Below are 20,877 nucleotides of genomic sequence, written 5' to 3' on the forward strand. Positions count from 1 at the left end.
GTAGTTGTGTTGATGTACTACACTATATATCCTCTCACCTCAGCTGCTCGTCATCATGGTGTTCAATGACACAACTATCTCGTTCATTGCGCTCATTCATTATTAGCGATGAAGCAGTTTGTTCTTCTCTGGCTGTTGCCAGCTCTTTCATTTGCCCAGTCTACGACGTCTACTACGGATGTTCTGCCACCGTGGCAGACCGGAGTGGAAACTGAGGACGGATCTTGCGGCCCATCCAGTGGCGGACGAGTTTGCACTCCCACGTGGGGTGCGTGTTGTTCTGCTGACGACATCTGTGGCCGATCCAAAATCGCCTGCGGAGACGGCTGGTCAGTCCTCGCCCTATTCAGGATTGATTCTATATCTGCACTGCGCATTATACTGACAGTGAGAACTCTTTAGCCAACCTCTTTATGGCAACTGCAACAGCGCTGCTCCTCCGCCAACAACTTCAACGGTTCCAACAACTCCAGCACCAGGGCCTGGCAGTGCATCTCCGGACGGCTCATGCAGTGGAACGAATCAGTTTACTTGTGCCGGCTCAACCTTCGGTTCTTGCTGCAGCAGTGGCAACTGGTGCGGTGACAGTACCAGTCACTGCGGAGCCGGTTGTCAGAACAAGTTTGGTAACTGCACGGTCATTGCGGACAACATCAGTACCGACGGGAGATGCGGCTCCAACGGCAAGACTTGTCTAGGATCTGCCTTTGGCTCCTGCTGCAGCGAGGGCGGCTGGTGTGGTAGCGAGCAGGCCCATTGCAGTGCTGGCTGCCAGACCGGCTTCGGCAACTGCACCACCAGCGAAGGCTCAACGCCACCTAGCGACGTATCCACTGATGGGAAATGCGGAAGCAATGGGAAGACATGCAAGAACTCAACTTTCGGAACCTGCTGTTCCAGCTCAGGCTTTTGCGGTTCTGAAACGGGGCATTGCGGCAGTGGGTGCCAGAGCGGATTCGGTACCTGCACTGCTGGCAACGACAACGTATCAACCGACGGCTCTTGTGGTAACAATGGGAAGACATGCAAAGGGTCTTCGTTTGGCGAGTGCTGCTCACCTAGCGGATTCTGCGGAGGCACGAAAACCCATTGCGGCCCGGGCTGTCAGTCGACCTTTGGCACTTGCGATGCCTCCTCGAGTAACGTCTCGACGGATGGCACCTGTGGAAAGAATGGCAAGACATGCAAGGGGTCTGGCTTTGGGGACTGTTGTAGTTCCTCGGGATTCTGTGGCTCATCCACCAGCCACTGTTCTGTTGGATGTCAACTGGACTTTGGAACCTGCGATGCCTCTGCTGGCACCATCTCCACAGACGGTACTTGTGGCAAGAATGGCAAGATATGCAAGGGTTCCGGGTTTGGTGACTGCTGCTCATCTTCAGGCTTCTGTGGCAGCTCCAGCGATCATTGTGGAACAGGCTGTCAAACTTCGTTCGGCACTTGTAATGCTGGCTCTGGCAGCATTTCCACCGATGGTTCTTGTGGTAAAAATGGGAGAACATGCAAAGGGTCAACATTCGGCGACTGTTGCAGTTCCTCGGGCTATTGTGGCGGTACGAGCGATCACTGTGGCTCAGGTTGCCAGGCCTCGTTTGGTACGTGCAACAGTGGTTCCGGAAGCATTTCCACGGATGGGTCTTGCGGGAAGAACGGCAAGACCTGCAAGGGATCAGCTTTCGGTGATTGTTGCAGCTCATCTGGGTACTGTGGAGGCACCAGTGACCACTGTGGAACAGGCTGCCAGGGCTCGTTCGGTACATGCAACACTGGCTCGGGCGCAGTATCTACTGATGGAGCTTGTGGTAAGAATGGAAGAATTTGCAAGGGATCAACTTACGGAGACTGCTGCTCTTCTAGTGGCTACTGTGGCAAGTCAACTGATCACTGCGGTGCGGGCTGCCAGTCTGCATTTGGGACATGTAGTAGTGGTTCAGCGGCCATCTCGACTGACGGTGCCTGCTCAACAAACGGCAAGACGTGTAAGGGCTCGACCTTCGGAGATTGCTGTAGCGCTTCGAATTACTGTGGCAAGACGACTGCTCATTGCGGATCTGGATGGTAAGTTATTCCCCATTTCCTGATACATCTGAGAACTAGTACTGATCTTTGAACAGTCAAAAATCATTCGGAACTTGCTCGTAGGGAGCATGAGATGGGATCGAAAGCTGCCACGTGATTGATGTCTGGTTTGTGTTCGTTCATGCGCGCATGGCCTCTGTATCCATGTATTACAATTGTGTACCTACCTTGTATGTTGCACTAGCAGAGGTCTCGGCACTCTCTGGCAAAACCTATCATGGAGAAAAGAAGCACCCTACAAGATATGATTCGCTTAGAATTCAATAATATGGAATCTACCGGCCCGAATACCGATTGCAGCTTATGTAACTGCGTGGCATAACAGTCTACCGGCACCTTGGTGACATTCATAAGGCTGCGGTGCCAGATACCAGTGACAAACCACACCTTTCTCACGTACATGTTCACTAAGTACCCGGTCTCAGGCAGGGCAGCAACCGCCATGGGCCACGGCGCCATTCTCAGGCTGCCTCTTCTTGAGCCTGCCCCGGGACGTCCGCGATCTCATTTGTACGACTTCATTCCGGTTACTAGTACTCGGTAGCAACGACCCGCAACCCAGCGGTGAAGACTGTGCTTGCGACCGCGCCCTGCCTTTCTCCGCGTCTGCCGGTACATCCAGCGTGTTGGAAACTCAGTACTAGCTACCTGGATCCAATCAAAGTCATATCCATCTTGATATTAAGTACCGTTGCGTTGAAGACCTCTCCTGATCCCTTGCATGCATTCTGAGGCACTTCGGGACCAGCTTCGGGACTGGACCCAGGGAAATCCATTGGTGGACATGGGCAGAAAATCACCAGCCCCCCGGCCCCTGAATGCCCCGAACCGACCGGTTCTGGACAGGGGGCGGCCGCGGAGGTGTCCGAATACGGGTGCCCCCTAGCTACTTGCATGTAACCTTCTTCCTATTTAGTGGGGCCATATTGATGGCTCGGTCATTTTCCTGCACGGTTGTTAAGATCCTTGCCACGTGGGTGCCCCATCTAGATTAAGGCCCAGATCTGGGCACTCTAGCAGAGACAACTTTACCTTCAGAATCGTAGTCGGGTTTACCTGGTAGTCCGAGGTTAACGCATATTCTACGGGCTGCAGCGCTTATCCATTGTAAACGGTTCTAACGTGCTTCCTCAGACCCCTCCAAGGTTGTTGATGCCTCGCTAACATTAGGGCGCGTGCTTAAAATCCCCGAGGAACCCAGTCTGGTCGATCTATTACGGAACAACATGAGATAGCATCTCGCCGCCTTGGGTCTGCTAGTGTGAAGTAGTCTTCGTCTGCACGAAGGAACCGGCACTCGCATGCAGGTTACCACCTGCCCTCGTCTGATGTGGCCTTGGCTTGACTTGTTTTCCTTTTTCCTGTAATACCGCCTAGCTGGGCGGCTAGTAGGTTATCCTTGCAGACATTGAGTGTTAAATCCGAAGCGGAAATCACGAGGGCTTAGGCTAGGTCGCATGCTACTGATACCCTGCTCTTCCTGCAGGGTGTCTCGGCGAACAGGCATGCTGTTGCTACCGCACCTATCAACGGCCACTCCCCCAAAGTTTTCCACCAGTTGTTTGCGAGGACTGGGAGCCTCGCGAGGTCAACTCTGTTCCTTGGCCCATTCGGAGCGTTTCCGACTTAGACCTGCATGGGATCCGCCTCTGAGCCAATCTTGCGTTGGATGAAACAAGGGCCCTTAGTCCGTAATTGCAGGTAGGTTCAGTCGTTGAACTTATTGTTCCAAGGCATGACCCGTCCCGAGGCCCCTCGAAAGGAGGTCGCTGTTGGCCAGAAGCAATTGTCGCCTCGCGAGAAGGGGAGGGAAAAGACACACTGAAACGGTTGTATAAAGGGGTCGTTGTCAACCTGCGATTTCTTCCCGAGATTCTTGCTCTGCACTGCGATTTCTCCTACCCCTGCCCAAGGAACCCAAGGAACTCCAGGACACATCTAATCAACAATCGGAAGAACTTTGCAATGTTCTTCTCACCCCGACTCGCCGTCGTCGGCCTGCTGGCAGTTGCCACCTCGGCCTTGACCTTGGAGCCAAGACAGAACGTCGCCCCTGGCCCCGTCTCCGGTGATACTTTCATCCACGACCCGACAATAACCAAAACTCCGAGTGGCACATATCTGGCCGCATTCACGGCCGACGGCGTGGGACTGAAGACGTCCACCGACCGGACCAACTGGAAGGACGCCGGCGCTGCTTTCCCCAACGGTGCCTCATGGACAACCAAGTACACCAACGGCGAGAAGAACCTCTGGGCGCCTGATCTGTCGTACCACAACGGCAAATACTTCCTCTACTATTCCGCCTCGAGCTTCGGAACCAGCAAGTCAGCCATCTTCCTCGCTACGAGTACCACTGGTGCATCCGGCTCGTGGACCAACCAAGGTCTTGTTATCGAGTCCACGGCGAACAGCGGGTACAATGCCATCGACCCCAACCTGATCATCGATGCCGAGGGCAGGTGGTGGATGTCTTTCGGCTCATTCTTCGGCGGCCTTAAGATGGTGGAGCTGTCTAGCAGTACCGGCAAGCTCAAGAACAGCAACATCATTTCGATCGCTACCCGCCCCGACAACTCTGAGAATGCTATCGAAGCGCCCTTCATTACCCGCAATGGCAACTACTACTACCTCTGGGTCTCGTTCGACCGGTGCTGCAAGGGCGCTGACAGTACCTACCGCATCATGGTCGGCCGCTCTACCAGCGTCACTGGCCCCTACGTTGACAAGAGCGGCAAGCAGATGATGCAGGGCGGAGGCACTCGCGTCATGTCCAGCCACGGCTCCGTTCACGGACCCGGCCACAACGCCGTGTTCACCGACAACGACGCCGATGTCCTGGTCTACCACTACTACAACGATGCTGGCACTGCGCAGCTCGGCCTCAACCTCATCCGCTACAGCAGCGGCTGGCCGGTCGTGTACTAAGACGAATCCCCTTTTCGCTCAGCCAATTCAGGAATTGCGCAGAAACGACATTGCAGATGATGGGCTGACGTGCAGCCGAGACCTGTTCACGCGCGCGAAACACAGTTTTCCTCGTGTTTGCACTGGTTTCAGACATTTATTTCGATTGTATCTACTTGCTTCCACTGTATCTACTTATCTCCATTGTATCTACTTCTTTCGACTGTATCTACTTATTCCGGTTGTATATACTTATTTCGATTGTAGTCGCATTTTGCGATTATAGTCAACTACTTACTGTAGAAAGCAATATGAGCATTTTCAAGAGATTTAATGTTTGTACAAGCTCGATGCGGATGGCGGAACTCTCGGGGGCCGACATCGCTTAACTAAAAGAGTGCTCGGGTGCACTCGGGCACTGTTATCAAACACGTCAGGCACTGCCTTCTCAATTGCCGCACATATAACTCAATGATTTAGCCGCTGGACATGGCCAAATCACGTTGCCTTTTTTCATGGAGTCGGTATGTCGTCTAGTCATGACCTGAAAGTTTCGCAAGTATCCAACATCCCTATCCAACATTGCTACTTTACGAATAGTGGGTTAACTCTAGCCCAGGCAGCGGCATGCGCCGCAATAAGCGTTGACGTCTTGTTGCATCCACTGGATACCCTTATTACCCGCATGCAATCCCCAGTCTACAAGACGCAGTACAAGACAGTCAATGGCTCGTTTAATCGGACATTTTTTCGCGGACTCTACCAGGGGTTCGGACCTACGATAATCACTGGGATACCTTCATCAGCGGCGTTTTTCACGATATATGAAAGACTAAAGACAGTTACTCAAGACGCGAAGTCGGCAGGGTATCTTTCCGGCATTCCTCTTCCCATCCTCCATGGACTTAGTAGCGCGGTAGCAGACCTCGTGAGCTGTGCCATCATCAACCCTGCCGAGGTGTTAAAGCAGAATGCGCAGATGCATGGAGGCGATGCCCTTAAGCCTGTCAACTCACGGCAGTCCCCAACGCTTCTCGCTGTAAAACATTTCGCTAGAAATCCGGGGAGGCTATGGGCCGGGTATACTGCTTTGGCGGCAAGTCACCTGCCCGCAACTAGCCTAAGCTTCTGTCTCTATGAGTTGCTAAGAGAAAGGTTTCTTGGAGAGGTTCCGCGCCAGCGACTTGAAGCCAGCGCATCTCGCCAAGTAGCCGTGAGCACATTCAGTGGAGCTCTTGCCGGCGGCTTTGCATGCACGCTCTTCGTGCCCGTTGACGTTGTGAAGACTCGAATGAGGCTTGCTGCTGGGAACACAGTGCCCAGTCACCAGCAAATCCATCAAAGCCCGACGGCAGACCAGAGAGCGAGATTGCCAAATACGATCCGGTCTCGGCCGCGCCTCGGTCCTCTGGATGTGGCGAATGGCATTTTTCGGAAGGAGGGCATTCACGGCTTGTTTAGAGGCGGCACACTGAGTTTCTTGGCATCAGCATTGGGTTGTGGACTCTATCTAGGCTCGTATGAGGCTTGCATTCTGTTCTTGTAATGCCCGAAACTTGGAAGGGAAGTGTTAATCACTGCGTAAAGCACCGTTGTTGTACGATTATGCTAGAAAGGAGGCATCCTACTCAGTTTTATAACACTTCGCATCACTGTCAAACTTGGATCATGCAGAGAGTGGCCCAAATGTGAGTTGTTGCATTGTGATCGGGTTACTATGTAAAGACAACCAATTCTTGAGTCGAAAAGGCTCCTTGATTGCCACTTCCTTTGTATGCTTTGGTCGCACAGGTCAAGGTTCAGCCCTGGGTAAGTCGATCTCAGCTCCCATCTGTTCTTCACCCCAGCCCTCCCGACGATCTCTTGGTATTCTGACAAACGCCAGAGACAGTACTATGGCAACCCCAGCCATCCCGATGCCAAGGTAGAGGCCATTTCTATACCCTCGAGCCAGGTCTTTGCCACTGTTGTTTGTATAATGTTCCACCGTGCCAGCAAAGCCCAACCCAGTTGCTAACCCGTACGATAGAATGGTCCCAATGAGAGATCCTGCAAGCCCCTGTTGATCCCGCCGGACTGTCCCACTGGCGATGAGTTGAGACGCTGTGAAGACGAAATCTGGCCCCAGCGACCCGAGAAGAATTGCAGGAAATGCCTGAGCCCAGTAGGTTTGCTGTACTGGCATTGTTGCCACGAGGAGAAGGGACACGAGTGTCGCCGTGGAACCGATGGCCAAAATATATTGGGCAGCCAAGTGTCGCACTACTTTTGCGCTCAAGAGTGCCGCCCCTGCACCACCTACTGCCAAGGGAGTATACGTGGCGGCGTTAAGAAGCATTGTGTAGCCTCGCAATTCGGCCTGCCATGCAGTCAAATACCAAATGAGCATGCCAAATCCCATGAAAGACACAAAAGATGACACAATCATCATGCTAAACGATGGCGACCTCCAAATATTCATTGGCATGATGGGCTCGGCTGCGAATCTAATCTCCCAGATAACAAAGCCAGCCACATGGAGAATCGACGCAATGAGAAGTGCATAGACGTATGGGACGGACCAGCCGACAAGAGCCGATTGACTGTTCTCGAGTGTGAGATCTCAATACGGACTTGGGGAGAGAGAGTTGACTTACGTCCACACGAAGTTGAAGAGGATCAGGCCGGATACGCCTAGGTATGCTCCAATGTAGTCGACTCTTCCCAGAGGATCCATCAATGAGGGCTCAGCAGGTACAATTATGATAAAGAGACCAAAGATAACACATCCCAGGATAGCCCTATTTTACCCTTGATTAGAGATCCGCATTTCACTTCACGTCGTGAAGATCCAAACTCACAAAAAGAAAAACAGCCACCACCATTGGGTCAGTTGGCCAAACAAACCGGGGAACACACTCCCACCCGCAGCACCAATCGGTGCCATGGCTCCGAACAGCCCAACCGCGATGTTGCGAGCCTTTCCTGGCGGATTTGTTATTGTGAGGAGTGCAACGGCATTTGGAAAAACGAACGCAGCCCCTATGCCGCTTAGTGCACGCATGATACACAACGATATGATGCTGCGCATGAAGCCGGATATGAGATGGAAAATTACCCAGAGTACGCCACCAGCGGCAGCAGTCTTCTTGTGACCGTAGACTGCACCAACACGCCCTCCCATGAGAACAAACGTTCCTTGAGTAAGGCTGTGCCTATAGGTCAGCTCTCAATTATTTGTTTGGGTGGCCGGTCATGTAAACACGTACGGATAAGATGCTATGATCCATATGGCAAAAGCGGGTGACACGCCGAGCTCCTTAGCCATGTTGAGACCGCCGTTGATGCCTGCGCCCAGGGGAATCGTCTGTTGAAATTCAGCTCTAATGCCCACGAGAGAGCTGTCAGTAGGTAATGCTCATACCTGAATGAATTGGCATAGAATGATGCAGGCCGAAGCAGCAGCTTTGCGCCATTTTCCATCAGCTTTATTGACTGATTCACTATGATTTTCATGAGGCCTCGTTGTCGCACTCTTGCGCTCATTGTTGTCTGCCATCTCTGCAAGTCTCAAGCCAGCTTATGCTGTCTGGCAATCTAACTTCTCTCATATGGTAGGCAATTCAAATTTACCGGAAAGGCTGAATGTGGACAACTACCGCGCTCCATATTTCAGTACGATCACTTGGCGGTCGACCCGGTGGTTGGGTAAGCAAAGGAGTACATATGGCTGAATTATATAATTCGGCATAATTGCTTTAACATTTACTAATCATCATGGAGCATAGTTATTCTATTTCAAGATCAAATCGTTGATGAGGAGCGTGAAACTGTCGGGTCGTGCCGAGAAAATGACGAAGCGCGGACAAGTGTTCCATCACCACACGGGGACGTTGACAATTCACTCAATACCCGAACAAAATGTTATTCAGCATGCTAGCTTCATACAAAAGGCGGCGTGCCAGCTAGTGAAACATCTCAATCTCTCACTTCAACTACCTATCCGACGTTATTAGGACTTCAAGTCAACATGGACACTCTCATTCAGAAGCAATTGATCAACTCGCGCTCTTTGCAGTACAATTACTACATATCACCTAGCCTGAACGAATCCACTACAGACCCCGTTCTCGTTCTCTTCCATGGGTTCCCCGATTCAGCCGCTGTATGGGCGCCAGTTGTTACAATTCTCGTTGCAGCTGGCTTCCGGCTCATGATACCAGATTTGCTCGGGTATGCTGGCACGTCCAAGCCGTGGGACGTCTCATTCTTCAATTCCAGCGCTATGGCGAACGACATCATAGAGATACTTGATGACGAGGGTGTCGTGAACTTCGTTTCCGTTGGGCATGACTGGGGTGCTTTCATGGCACACCGGATGTACTTGTGGCACCCTGAGCGCGTCAATGCTCTCGTCGTGGGGGCATACAATTACGAACACGTGGCAAGAACGCCAATCAACATCGACGTGGAGGCCGAAAGATTTGAACAACAACTGGGATGGCCAGTCAAATACTATTACAAGTTTTTCGCCAGTTCCGACGCACCGAGTCTGTTGTCCGGCCGTCCCGAGAGTTTCTATGCTGCTGGGCACGGAGAGAACAACGCCATGAATGAGACCTTTGGCCGACGAAATGGTCTTGTCAACTGGCTCTCTGCTGACAAACGGAGAAAGCTGCAGTCGTATGCCAATGACCCCGCAGCTATGAATGCCGCCAGGGATAACTTTCAGGGCGCCGGATTTACATCGCCCTTGATGTGGTACCGCGCCCTAGTGGAGAACGTACATATGGAGGTGGAGAAGAGCCTCGCGGCCGATGCCGACAATATCCGCGTACCTTTCTTGCATATGGGCGGCTCGAGGGATCCCGTTTGTCCTCCGGCAATCTTTGACAACCCAGAATTGCGCGCTTATTTCTCGGACTTCACCACTGAAGTCTTTGAATGCGGTCACTTCCTCCCGTCCGAAAAGCCCAAGGAGATCGCAGAGACCATGATAGAGTGGTTGAAGTCAAGAGGAATCGCACCACAGTGAATGAAAGCTCGAATTACCTTGAAAAGGGTAGATGTGTAGAGTAGCAGGCCGCCAAGGAGACATCGACGTCTACACCCATGGATGATATCTTGATTTGTGAACAGCCCCACTCAAGAAAGCAATACAAATTTCTGTGCATTTTTGCGTTCAAATAAGCCTCGGCTCTCATTATATAATTTTACCGTTTGTGCCCCAGGTCTGACTTTGCAAACGTTTGTTTACTAATCGCAAAATCGACTTCGATATGACGGTCCTGTGCGGCTTTGGTAAGAGGCATTTGTCATCAGCTCACGCCCTAAACTTGTCATTTCCGCAATCAGAGTACACGTATCTTACATAAACCAACCATGATACGTTGGCACGTTGACTGTGGAATCCCAGACTCCGATTAGCCTGTCCAAGGACCATGCTGAGCACAATCTGACATAGTACCTTTGTAGTTCAATGCGCTCAATGAGTGAGATGGACAGCGAAAAGAACACTATCTCTGCACACCACTCTCAAACAGGAAGGCGAGGCCGCCCACGGAAAGAGCCATCGAAGAGCATGCAGCTGAATGTAAGTTTGCTACATCGGCCTCCACCTGAAAGAAAGCCTTCCGAGACTAGTCTGGATAGAGTCGCCGTGAAAGGAACCGCATTGCCCAGAATACCTTTCGCCTTCGACAAAAGGCTACAGAAAAGGAAAGACAAAAAGAGGTTGAGCAGCTCGAGGGAATGATCGACCATGTTGTGTCAACATTCTCTAGCTTCGCCGAAAGTGTGGTAGAGTCATCATGGGCTCGAAGGGACACAGAGTTGATTGATAAACTGCGGCACTCAATGCAGAGCATTCGCACTATCCTCAGCTATGATGGTGGAGTGCCACCGCCTGATATACCGCGACGAGATGCATCGGGAGACTTTATCAGTGCTCCACAGAAAGAAATGCCGTCGGGCGACTTGAACGACGAAATGATGCAGCATGATCTGAGAGGCCTCGAGGCTGATGCACCAACTAAGTGGCAGGGGAGGAAGTACGCGGAGGCACCAAAAGTTGCAGAAGATGGCTTCCATATGAACCACGCGCACTTCATTGCGAATCATCACTTGAACCATCCTGACGAGCAGCCTGCCCATGCAGACATCGGAGGGAACATATTCGGTAACGGCTGGATGATGCTTTTGCCGCCGATGGCGAATATTTCAAGCCATGAATTTTCCCAACGAAAGGCCCTCGACAGCCCTTTTAGCCTGCAGGTTGCGCTTACAGCTTTGAGAGCTGGATACGACGCCCTTCTTGAGACTAAAGATATATCTCAGGCGGCAATTCAGCAAACGTTTGGACACGTGTTACAGTTCCGTACTCGGGAGGAAATACTCTTCAATCTTCGATGGTATCTCGGACCGGGGATCGGTGAGATTGATCAAGTGGCTTTAGTTTCATTCAACGATCGTTCGGCTTCCCAATTCGAGAAGCACATACTACGAAACTACATTGCAGATGAACAAACCGAGGGGGAATCAAGAGGCAATGGAAACCCCAATGAAGACGAGGAGCAACCGGTATGCAATGCCAACGATGTCGCGAAATGGATACGGCAACGAACGGTGAAGGAGGTGGACGATGACACTCTGGAGCTGAACCTGAATCCTATCTCAGCCAAGTCAAAAGCTGTCAAGGAAGCCGCTACGTACTTGAGCCACGGCCTGCTTCGACTTCCGGACTCTTCATCCGTTGAATCGGGCGATGAGGATGCTTGGATGAAACGATCTGTCTTCATATCGAAATCACTGTTTCTGAGAGCCATATCCAATGTTGCCTTTTGTCTCTATCTTGGGCCTGCGTTTGGGAAACTGAAGCTAGAGGATGTGGTAAAAGTGTCTATGGTCACATCTTGAAGTAGCTTTCGCCTGGTGGGAATTCGTTCCTAGATTACCTTACGCAAGGATTGCATGTAACTTCTAGGGACTACCAACAATCATTTTTCACCTTCAAAGCAGCCAAATATATATCAATGTCATGTCTCCAGTGGTCCTAGCCTGCCTATGGTCATCATTTTGGCGACTTCCCAGTAATGGATTAATCGAGCGAACCGGAACAGGTGGAACGGGAGACTTTGGGTTGACAAAGTTCAGGCCCAATGCAAGCTAATGAGGCTGGAAAATTTGAAGAACTTCAATTTCCGTTGGTTCACGCAGTGCGGTGATTGTTGTGGTGGTCAGCCCCGCCAAGGATCTGTACGCCTAGGTGCTAAGAACATCACAAGGTGTGTGTGTTAGCCTACTGGGCCAAGCCAATGTCTTGAATTCTTTCAATGTCACTGGACGCCACAAATCAAAGAACGCTACGGCTGAGAAGTGCCTCTCCGTCGAACCTCGGCGAAACCGCCTTTACTTAATGCTCATTTCGCAGTTTGGCGGACGTTCTTTCCACCTCACCTTCGATCTACTTCGGACACTTCCCCTAGCATGGACGGGATGAAAGAGCCCATCCAGCACGTTCCTCCCCCCTGGGACTTGAAAGGGACGTCCTACTTCTTCATGTTCTGGATTCCATCATCGCAGGCGAAGGAGCTTCCAACAGACATTGCATTTTCCCCACTTGAGGCCCAGTCATCTTTCGCGCGCGCCTCGGACTCAGGATCGCCACAGGGAGGGATCGGCACCATCCAGATCCATAGATACGCTTTTAGCCCCGTGGGTCCTTACGATGAGTTCATCTTATCAACTGGAGAGTACTCTTATCAGGTAGAGGAAAATAATAAGCGGAAGGAGAAGCGGAACACGCGAATCACTCGTATCTACGTGTCACAGAAGACGACATGCTGGAATGGTCGCAAAGGTGGGATCTTTCTTTTGCTAGCTAACAGAGTGTGGATACTAAGCCGATATAGATTGGAGCATCCCAAAGCATCTTGCTCGTTTTGAGTTCAACGAAGTGGCTGGTGGTGGTACAGAGATCAAGATCTTCCCACACGATACCACGGGCGACGTTGCGGAGGCAGTGGCCGACAAGAAGCCTTTTTTCCGTACTGTGTACAAGCCGGTCAACTACTTACCGAGCTTTCCACTGACGACGTCGCTGGTCAAGTACCTCGGAGTTGACTTGACCCTCGTACAGCCTCCTTTGCCAGAGGGCAATGGCAGCCAGGGGGAGCTCGTCGGTACCGACCGATGGTGCAAGTTCTTTCCAACAATTTCAAGCTCAAAGACGGAGGTTGGCTGGTTTGACATGAGACAAGAAGAGGATGCAAAGGAGGCGAACTTCTGGCCGGGCCTCGGGAGATGGAGGCTCGGGATGATGATGAAAAATTCCGACATCTCATTTGGGGACATGCAGTATTGGGATACGCCGCGATCGGCGCAATGACGGAGTTATTATTATTGAAATCGTGTTGTTCCTCCGACTAATAACGAGTACACATAATTCTTTGTATCTTTCCGTTGTGAACATGCCAAGATGCAGCTCAAACACGATCAAGCTGCTCCACCAACTTCTCGTCCTTGGAGACAGCCGCAGCAGCTCCCTCCGAATCCTGCATGGCGTGGGGCACAAGCTGGTCACCGAACAGCTCATCCATTTGCTCCAGGGTCCTACCCTTCGTCTCGGGGAAGAAGAAGATGTAGCACAGCATGGCAATCAGGTTGAAGACGAAGAACACGTAAAAGTACCTGAAGCCGATGGTTGTCAGGGCCTGCGGCGAGAACTGGGCAAAGACAAGGTTGACGGTCCAGTTGGTGAAGGTCGTGATGGCGTTTCCGAGGGCTCTGACCTCGACGGGGAAGATTTCGGCCGGGTAGACCCAGCTGATGATGCCGAGCGGAGTATAGAACATGTTGAAGACGAAGTTCATGGCGACCATGCTGCGGAGCTGGTTCGCGTTGTTCTCGTTGATGTATTGGGCTTGGACTGCGTTAACTAGCAGAGATGCACCAAGGCCGGCGGCGGAAACGATCAGTGGCTTGACTCTGCCGACGCGGTCGAGGAGCCACAGGCCGATGGTGCAGTAAACGATCGAAAGGGCACCGCTGATGCCGATGATCATCAAGGATTCTTGAGTTTCGATGCCGAGGATCTCATAGATGCGGGGGCCGTAATAATTGATAACGTTAATTCCACTAAGATCCGTGTCAGCATGCGTCTACCTATTGAGCTGAGCTCCTCAAAAGGATTTTCTTACCTGAGGGGACCAAAAGCTTGAATTCCACAGCCCAAGAGAAGACGCTTGCGCCATGACGGCTTGGTGATGATGGACTTCCACGAGACATCGCCGACAGCTCTGTCAGCAAGAATGACGTCGCGGATCTCCCGGAACTCAAGGTCAATTGTTTCTTCGTCGAGGCCGCTTCGGAGTTTGTTCAGGGACGCGCGGGCTTCTTCATGACGATCTCTCTCCATGAGCCATCGAGGGGATTCTTGCAAGAAGTACACGCCGGAAATGAGAATGATTCCGGGGACGCATTGGAAAGCAAGGGGGAATCTCCCTGTCAGAAGGTTAGCAGTGTTTTCAAAACGTGTTGGGGTCTGACCAGGCACTGACAAGAGAACGCGGTGTGGTTGAAGGAGCAGCCGTATCCCAGCCACTGGGCGACAAAGAAACCCCAACTCAACATCCACTGCAACAGTCCGGAGAGAACACCACGGTACCTCGCCTCGGACAACTCAGAGGCGTACATCGGAATCGTCGAGGTGAGCTGTCCCACGGCTGCGCCTCCCAGGAAGCGGCCGATGATGAGCATAGTCATGTTCACGGAGCCTGCCTGCAGCGCGGAGCCGATGCACGACACCACGGAACCGACGAAGATGGTGTTTCGGCGGCCCATCCAGTTCGCGAACATCATGTTTATGATGGTGCCGAGAATCGCGCCTCCTTGGAAGGCCGACACGATGCCGCCAGTGACGGTGTCTGACGGGTCGCTGAAGTACTCTTTGAACGTGTCAAGCGCGATCGTGGACGTGATGATACCGGAATCATAGCCAAATAGGAAACCTCCTATAGCCAAGAAGACGGCCGAAAATACAGTGGTGAGACGCCCCATGGTGTTCGCAGTAGGGATACCTGGAGTCGGCTCGACAATGTTGGGATAAGATGAAGTGCAGAAGCCCAAAAAGTCTCGCGATCAGACGAAGGTTCAAATACAACTTCTAAGGATGAAGAGATTTCAGGAAATTGCACTAGCTGTAGAGACAAATAGACTCTTCGCCCGCGTACAAGCCCAGATCAAGGTGTCATCCCATCAGGTGGGGCTCTCTTCTTGTACTCGGCCGATCCTCCCCTGATCTTACAACCTCCAGAATCTGGGGGCAAACCTCCCCCACAACCACCCCATACTAAGCTGTATCTTTACCCCGACATTACCGAACTGGATGCTATGCTACTGCCAATGCCTACCGTGATTACGGTACTAGAAGATTTCGTATTGTACTCATTCTGTAAGCTCTTCCGGTCCTGTGCAGCGGTATGTGGAGTTTACGAGGGGCCGAGTCCGGGACGGTGGGGTTTCTAGAACGGGCAGAGTACATTTTTAAAATATGCGGAAGAGTCTTGTTGGTTTGGCTCAACTCGCTATTCGGTACTCTTTGCAAGCCCGAAAGAGGGACGATTCAATCGTGAAGAGCCGGTGAGCTGAGTAGATTGAATATATGGTGGTGACTGCCCCGGATAACCCGGTCTCACCCCGGGATCTCCGCCAAACATCACGCTAGGACCAAACTTGTCAACAACGCGGCGAGAATCCCGCCTCCCATTCGATGACACACTCACAAACCCCACCCGTCACCTGTGCTCGGCCAGATAGCGGACTCAAAGTCAAGCCTCCGAGTACCGAATTGCGATAATCCAACCCACCGGCTCTCCAAGACCTTGTCCACTCTCGGCGCAATGCGACCCAGGTGAATGGGGAACCAACAACGGTAGTGGTATGTTTCAGCCCCCGCCAGAGCCACCTTTTCGAGATAACAAAGCACCGAAACTCGGTCCTCTCGGGACATTGATGACTTGAAGCCCTCGCCTGGCCTTGCTCTTTTTACACATCGTGAACTGTCTGTCTGCGGAACTTGTCCGAAACATTGCGAGACTTCCGTACAAACCGTATACGCACTAGGCCGAGCACCAATACTTGAGCCGCTTGGACGGCTGTGAATTGTCTCGCTTGCCCAGGTCGTTATTGACGGTAACATATCGCCCTGGCCTCCAACACCCCTGGTCATTCACCATGGAAGTAACGCGTTGCGGGATCCATGCCTTTCATGAGACCCTGGGCATTGACACAGACGAGATCCGATTCTACTGGACTCTTCACTCCGACTTCGAGCATGCTTCACAGACCGCGTACCGGGTGGTGGTAGCCCTGAGCCAACAAGCGCTTGATCAATCCTCGCATTCAGACATTCTGTGGGATTCTGACAAGGTTGAGAGCAATGCTCAGCGAAACATTCTCTGCAAGCCAGATGGCGGCTTCAAGTCGGCTAGCTTCCACTACTGGAAGGTTACCGTTTGGGATCAGGATGGCCAGCCTTCATCCAGTGGCGTGAATGAGTTCTTCACAGCGTACCCCAGATCGAGCAGGCTTCTGCCTCCCTACAGCATGAACCAGACCTACGTAAGCCCAGCCCAGCAACGACTACAATGAACTTGTATACTAACATCAGCTCGTTTGCAGATGCCCCACACGAGCCTGATCTTCCGCGCATGGTTCGAAGACGAGCCCAACCGTTGGAAGGGCGTCTGGATCGGCGACAGCAGCGACAAGCCCTTCTACCTCCGCAAGTCGCTCCGTCTCGAACGCAAACCTTCACGAGCCGTCGCCTTCGCCTCGGGCCTGGGCCACTTCAACCTCTCCTGCAACGGCAACCCGGCCTCAAACCACGTCCTGGACCCGGGCTGGACGAACTACCACCGCACAGTCCAATTCGTCGCCTACGACTTGAGCAGCTTCCTGAACCAGGGAGAAAACGTGCTCGGCGCTCATGTTGGTAACGGGTTTTACGCAGGCGACCAGGGCGACCGCTTCTTCTGGCCAATGTACGAGGACAACACGTACGTCCGGTACGGCAACGAGCTCTGCTTCTTTGCGGAGCTGCATCTCTTCTACGAGGACGGTAGTAGGGAGACGATCATCACCGGCCCGGACTGGAAGACGAGAAAGAGCGCGACCACACTGGCGAACATCTACGCCTCGGAGAACAAGGATTTCCGGAGTTACCCGGCCGGTTGGGATGCGCCTGGCTTCGATGACGCGGAGTGGAAGGCAGCGACGCCCGTGACTGGGCCGCGAGGAAAGCTCAAATACCAGAGCCAGCCGCCGGTCACGCTGCACGAGACATTTGAACCGGTCTCGAAGAAGAGTTTGGAGCCTGGTGTTGTGGCCTTTGACCTGGGCCAGAATGCCTCGACCATGGTCCGCATCGAAGTCAGCGGACCAGCAGGGGCTGAGGTGATCGTGCGGTACTCCGAGAGCGTTGATGAGACGGGCAGAGTATTGATGCCCGACCCTCTGTTCAAGGAGTTTGAGACCAAGGTCTACTCCAAGGTCACTCTGGCTGGTATCGGAAGCATTGAGGTCTGGGAGCCCGACTTCAGCTTCACGAGTGCCCGATACATCCAGGTCGAGGGCGTGTCACTGAACGAGGGCGAGGGGCTTCCCGTCATCCATTCCGTCGTCGGCCGGCATGTCTCCTCCGCAGCCCGTCGTCTCGGTACCATGAAGACGGACGTCGACGACGCCAACGCGCTCATCAACATGTGCTATTGGTCCTTCGTCAGCAACCTCTTTAGCTACCACACCGACTGCCCGCAGATTGAGAAGTTTGGATGGCTTGAGGTGACGCATCTCCTCGCGCCGGCCACGCAGTACATCCGCGACATTGAAGCCCTCCACTCCAAGATTCTCGACGACATCTTCGACACGCAGGAGTATAACGGCTTGGTGCCCACGATGGCCCCTGAAATTAGGTACATGTGCGGCCCGCTGCACGACACCATCACCTGGGGCGGAGCTATCGCGCTGATTCCCGAGATTCTGAAGAAGTACTACGGGTCCACGCACATGTTCCAGAAGATGTATCAACCTTGTGTTCGGTACATGGAGTATCTGCACACGAAGGAGCGACATGGAGGGCTCATTGAGCACGGTCTCGGAGATTGGGGCCGGGACATTGCGTTCGGAAACCACCAAGCTAACATCGAGACTGCGATTTACTACCGGTGCCTTCGCAACGTTGAGTTGATGGCCCGAGAACTGGGCTACGTCGAAGATGAGAGGCGGTATAAGGAGTGGGCCGATAGGATCTACAACGTGTACAACCAGCACCTACTCATCGCCGACAAGAAGGAGCATCCTTACGCCTTCTACACCTCCCTCGACAAACCAGACACTCACGACCGCACCATGATTGCCCAAGCAATGGCGCTGCAGTTCGGTCTCGTCCCCGAGGAGCACATCTCAGACGTCCAGAAGGCCTTCGTAGACGACGTCTCGGACTGCAGAATCCGCGCCGGCGAGATCGGCCTCAAGTGGCTCTGGAACACCTTCACGGACGTCGACAGACCCGACATCGTCATGGCGATGGCCCGCCAGGAGAAGCACCCTTCATACATGCGCTTCCTGCGGCGCGGCGAGACCACGCTCAACGAGTTCTGGCAAGACGCATGCCGCAGCAAGTGCCACGACATGCTGGGGACGATCTACGAGTGGTTCTACGAGGCCGTGCTGGGAGTCAAGGTCGAGGACGACGCGTACAGGACGTGGACTGTGAAGCCGCCGCTCAGGTCGGAGTTCAACCTGGTAGAAGGCACGTTTGAGTGTCCCTATGGCATGATTGAGGTCACGTTCAAGCGTGAGGGCGACGATGTGCGGATGAAGGTTACTGTTCCGACGAGTACGAAGGCTACACTGCTGCTGCCGAGAGATGAGAGTGCAGTCGAGATTACTAGGCAGGGGACCGAAGGGCCGAGAAAGGCGGCTGGAAAGAGGGTGCAACTGCTTCCCGGGCATTACGACCTGGTGCTATTTCCATAGACGACGAGATCAGTGAGAATTCAAACCCTCATCGTCACCTTGGTCACTTATCGTATGGATGATGAGACCATGTGTCACAGAAGTGAGCCTTATGCGTACCTAAAGCGTTGACACATGACCGCCTCCTTACACTCATCAACACCCGCAACTTTGTCACTCAATCCGGTTCACATAACTTTCAATTTTCTTCATTAAGTATCAAAATCGTTGATCAAGCACTCACTTCAAACCCCTTTACAGCTTAGTACCCATGTTGACGTGAACAGACTTGATCTGGGAGTACGCCTCCAATCCCGCCTCGCCCAGTTCCCTTCCGATACCGCTCTGCTTCACACCACCAAACGGCACGCGGGGATCGCTGTCCTGCGTGCTGTTAATCCACACCATGCCGGCCTCAATCTCCGACGCCACGCGGTGCGCGCGCTCAACATTCTGCGTGAACACCGCCGCGCCCAGGCCGTACTGCGTGCTGTTCGCCAGGCCCACCGCATCCTCCTCGTCCTTGAAGCTCGCAATCACCACCACAGGGCCGAAGATCTCCTCGCCCCACACACGCATCTTGGTCGTCACGTTCGTAAACACCGTCGGCGCCACGAAGAAGCCCTTGCCCTTGCCCCCGATGCTCAGCGGCGTGCCGCCCGCCGCGAGGTTCGCGCCCTCCGCCTTGCCGATGTCGATGTACTCGAGCACCTTCTCGTACTGCACCTTGCTCACCTGCGGGCCCTGGTAGGTGTCCTTGTCCCACTGGCTGCCGACCTTGCTGACGGCCTTGAGCGTCTCGACGAAGCGCTTGATGAAATCGTCGTAGATGGACGCCTGCACGATGATGCGCGACGTCGCCGTGCAGATCTGGCCCTGGTTCGACATGATGCCCATGTGCGACCACCGCACGGCCTGCTCGATGTCCGCGTCGTCGAAGACCAGCAGCGGCGACTTGCCGCCGGTTTCGAGGGTGATGTTCTTCAGCGTCTTGGCGGCCTCGCCCATGATGGCGCGCGCGGTCGCCGTGCTGCCGGTGAAGGCGACCTTGTCGACGAGCGGGTGGCCCACCAGCGCGCTGCCAGCTACGCGGCCGAGGCCGTTGACGAAGTTGACGACGCCGGGAGGGAAGCCGGCCTCCTTGATCAGGGTGCCGAGGAACAGGATGCTGAGGGGGGTTTGCTCGGCGGCTTTGAGGACCACGGTGTTTCCGCAGGCGAGGGCGGGGCCGAGCTTCCAAGTAGCCATGGCGAGGGGGTAGTTCCACGGGATGACCTGGGCGACGACGCCGATGGGCTGGCGGATTGTGTAGGCGAACTTGGCCGGGGTCGTGTTGATGGTCTGGCCGAAGGTCTTGTCGGCCCAGCCGGCGTAGTAGCGGATGACGGTGACGCACTCTGACAGATCGCCGTCGAGGGCATCTGCGTACGTCTTGCCTGCGAGGTACTCAGTTTCTTCGTCCATCGGACACAGGTTGTCGATGTCTTGAGCTTACCGTTGTCCCACGCGTCAATGGCGGCGAGAACCTCCTTGTTCTGCTCGATGAGATCGGCGAACTTGTACATCAAAGCTCCGCGGTCCGTCGCCGAGATGCCCTTCCAGGACTCGTGCCTCAGCGCGGCGTAGGCAGCCTTCACGGCCTTGTCGACATCATCAGCTGATGCGGCCTGGACGGCGGCAATCTTCTCTTCGGTCCTGCAGCATGTGTCAGATATTTTGTTTTCGTATCTCGAGAGATGAGGGGTGAAGCTTACGCGGGGTCTATCGTGTCGATTGTCTCGCCGGTAGAGGACTTGACAAATTCGTTGTTGATGAAGAGACCGGTGGGCTGCGTCCACTTGACGCCGTTCGGGGCCTGAAGCTGAACGGAGAGGTCGGCCATGTTGACGGTTGTGT

The 20,877-nt window shown here is 53.5% G+C and overlaps 9 protein-coding genes across 9 annotated transcripts; 6 read left to right on the forward strand and 3 right to left on the reverse strand.

Annotated features, from left to right (window-relative positions):
• Nucleotides 1–108: 108 nt before the first annotated feature.
• On the forward strand, nucleotides 109–2,176 carry GCG54_00003610 (uncharacterized protein; the record flags this gene model as incomplete). The annotated part of the gene is given in 4 exon segments (XM_045403681.1): nucleotides 109–333; nucleotides 403–551; nucleotides 565–2,058; nucleotides 2,143–2,176. 4 exon segments carry the CDS (start codon nucleotides 109–111, stop codon nucleotides 2,174–2,176), a joined length of 1,902 nt encoding a protein of 633 aa, XP_045271021.1.
• A 1,868-nt stretch (nucleotides 2,177–4,044) lies between these two features.
• On the forward strand, nucleotides 4,045–5,007 carry GCG54_00003611 (Extracellular endo-alpha-(1->5)-L-arabinanase 1; the record flags this gene model as incomplete). The annotated part of the gene is made up of 1 exon (XM_045403682.1): nucleotides 4,045–5,007. One exon carries the CDS (start codon nucleotides 4,045–4,047, stop codon nucleotides 5,005–5,007), a length of 963 nt encoding a protein of 320 aa, XP_045271022.1.
• Nucleotides 5,008–5,671: 664 nt separating this feature from the next.
• Nucleotides 5,672–6,532, forward strand: GCG54_00003612 (putative mitochondrial carrier; the record flags this gene model as incomplete). Its single annotated transcript, XM_045403683.1, has 3 exons — nucleotides 5,672–5,853; nucleotides 5,896–6,301; nucleotides 6,380–6,532. The coding sequence occupies 3 exons, from the start codon at nucleotides 5,672–5,674 to the stop codon at nucleotides 6,530–6,532; spliced, it is 741 nt and encodes a 246-aa protein (XP_045271023.1).
• A 246-nt stretch (nucleotides 6,533–6,778) lies between these two features.
• On the reverse strand, nucleotides 6,779–8,524 carry GCG54_00003613 (putative MFS-type transporter; the record flags this gene model as incomplete). Its single annotated transcript, XM_045403684.1, has 5 exons — nucleotides 6,779–7,568; nucleotides 7,623–7,766; nucleotides 7,827–8,174; nucleotides 8,235–8,332; nucleotides 8,390–8,524. The coding sequence occupies 5 exons, from the start codon at nucleotides 8,522–8,524 to the stop codon at nucleotides 6,779–6,781; spliced, it is 1,515 nt and encodes a 504-aa protein (XP_045271024.1).
• Nucleotides 8,525–8,995: 471 nt separating this feature from the next.
• GCG54_00003614 (Bifunctional epoxide hydrolase 2) lies at nucleotides 8,996–10,000 on the forward strand (the record flags this gene model as incomplete). The annotated part of the gene is made up of 1 exon (XM_045403685.1): nucleotides 8,996–10,000. One exon carries the CDS (start codon nucleotides 8,996–8,998, stop codon nucleotides 9,998–10,000), a length of 1,005 nt encoding a protein of 334 aa, XP_045271025.1.
• A 2,450-nt stretch (nucleotides 10,001–12,450) lies between these two features.
• On the forward strand, nucleotides 12,451–13,351 carry GCG54_00003615 (uncharacterized protein; the record flags this gene model as incomplete). Its single annotated transcript, XM_045403686.1, has 2 exons — nucleotides 12,451–12,823; nucleotides 12,876–13,351. The coding sequence occupies 2 exons, from the start codon at nucleotides 12,451–12,453 to the stop codon at nucleotides 13,349–13,351; spliced, it is 849 nt and encodes a 282-aa protein (XP_045271026.1).
• Nucleotides 13,352–13,448: 97 nt separating this feature from the next.
• GCG54_00003616 (High-affinity glucose transporter) lies at nucleotides 13,449–15,021 on the reverse strand (the record flags this gene model as incomplete). The annotated part of the gene is made up of 3 exons (XM_045403687.1): nucleotides 13,449–14,100; nucleotides 14,163–14,466; nucleotides 14,523–15,021. 3 exons carry the CDS (start codon nucleotides 15,019–15,021, stop codon nucleotides 13,449–13,451), a joined length of 1,455 nt encoding a protein of 484 aa, XP_045271027.1.
• A 1,176-nt stretch (nucleotides 15,022–16,197) lies between these two features.
• On the forward strand, nucleotides 16,198–19,002 carry GCG54_00003617 (uncharacterized protein; the record flags this gene model as incomplete). Its single annotated transcript, XM_045403688.1, has 2 exons — nucleotides 16,198–16,584; nucleotides 16,645–19,002. The coding sequence occupies 2 exons, from the start codon at nucleotides 16,198–16,200 to the stop codon at nucleotides 19,000–19,002; spliced, it is 2,745 nt and encodes a 914-aa protein (XP_045271028.1).
• Nucleotides 19,003–19,236: 234 nt separating this feature from the next.
• On the reverse strand, nucleotides 19,237–20,863 carry GCG54_00003618 (putative aldehyde dehydrogenase-like protein; the record flags this gene model as incomplete). Its single annotated transcript, XM_045403689.1, is given in 3 exon segments — nucleotides 19,237–20,465; nucleotides 20,477–20,676; nucleotides 20,736–20,863. The coding sequence occupies 3 exon segments, from the start codon at nucleotides 20,861–20,863 to the stop codon at nucleotides 19,237–19,239; spliced, it is 1,557 nt and encodes a 518-aa protein (XP_045271029.1).
• Between the last annotated feature and the right edge of the window lie 14 nt (nucleotides 20,864–20,877).

The sequence above is a fragment of the Colletotrichum gloeosporioides genome, assembly GCF_011800055.1.
Source record: "Colletotrichum gloeosporioides strain Lc1 chromosome Unknown consensus_5, whole genome shotgun sequence".
Lineage (NCBI taxonomy): Eukaryota > Fungi > Ascomycota > Sordariomycetes > Glomerellales > Glomerellaceae > Colletotrichum > Colletotrichum gloeosporioides.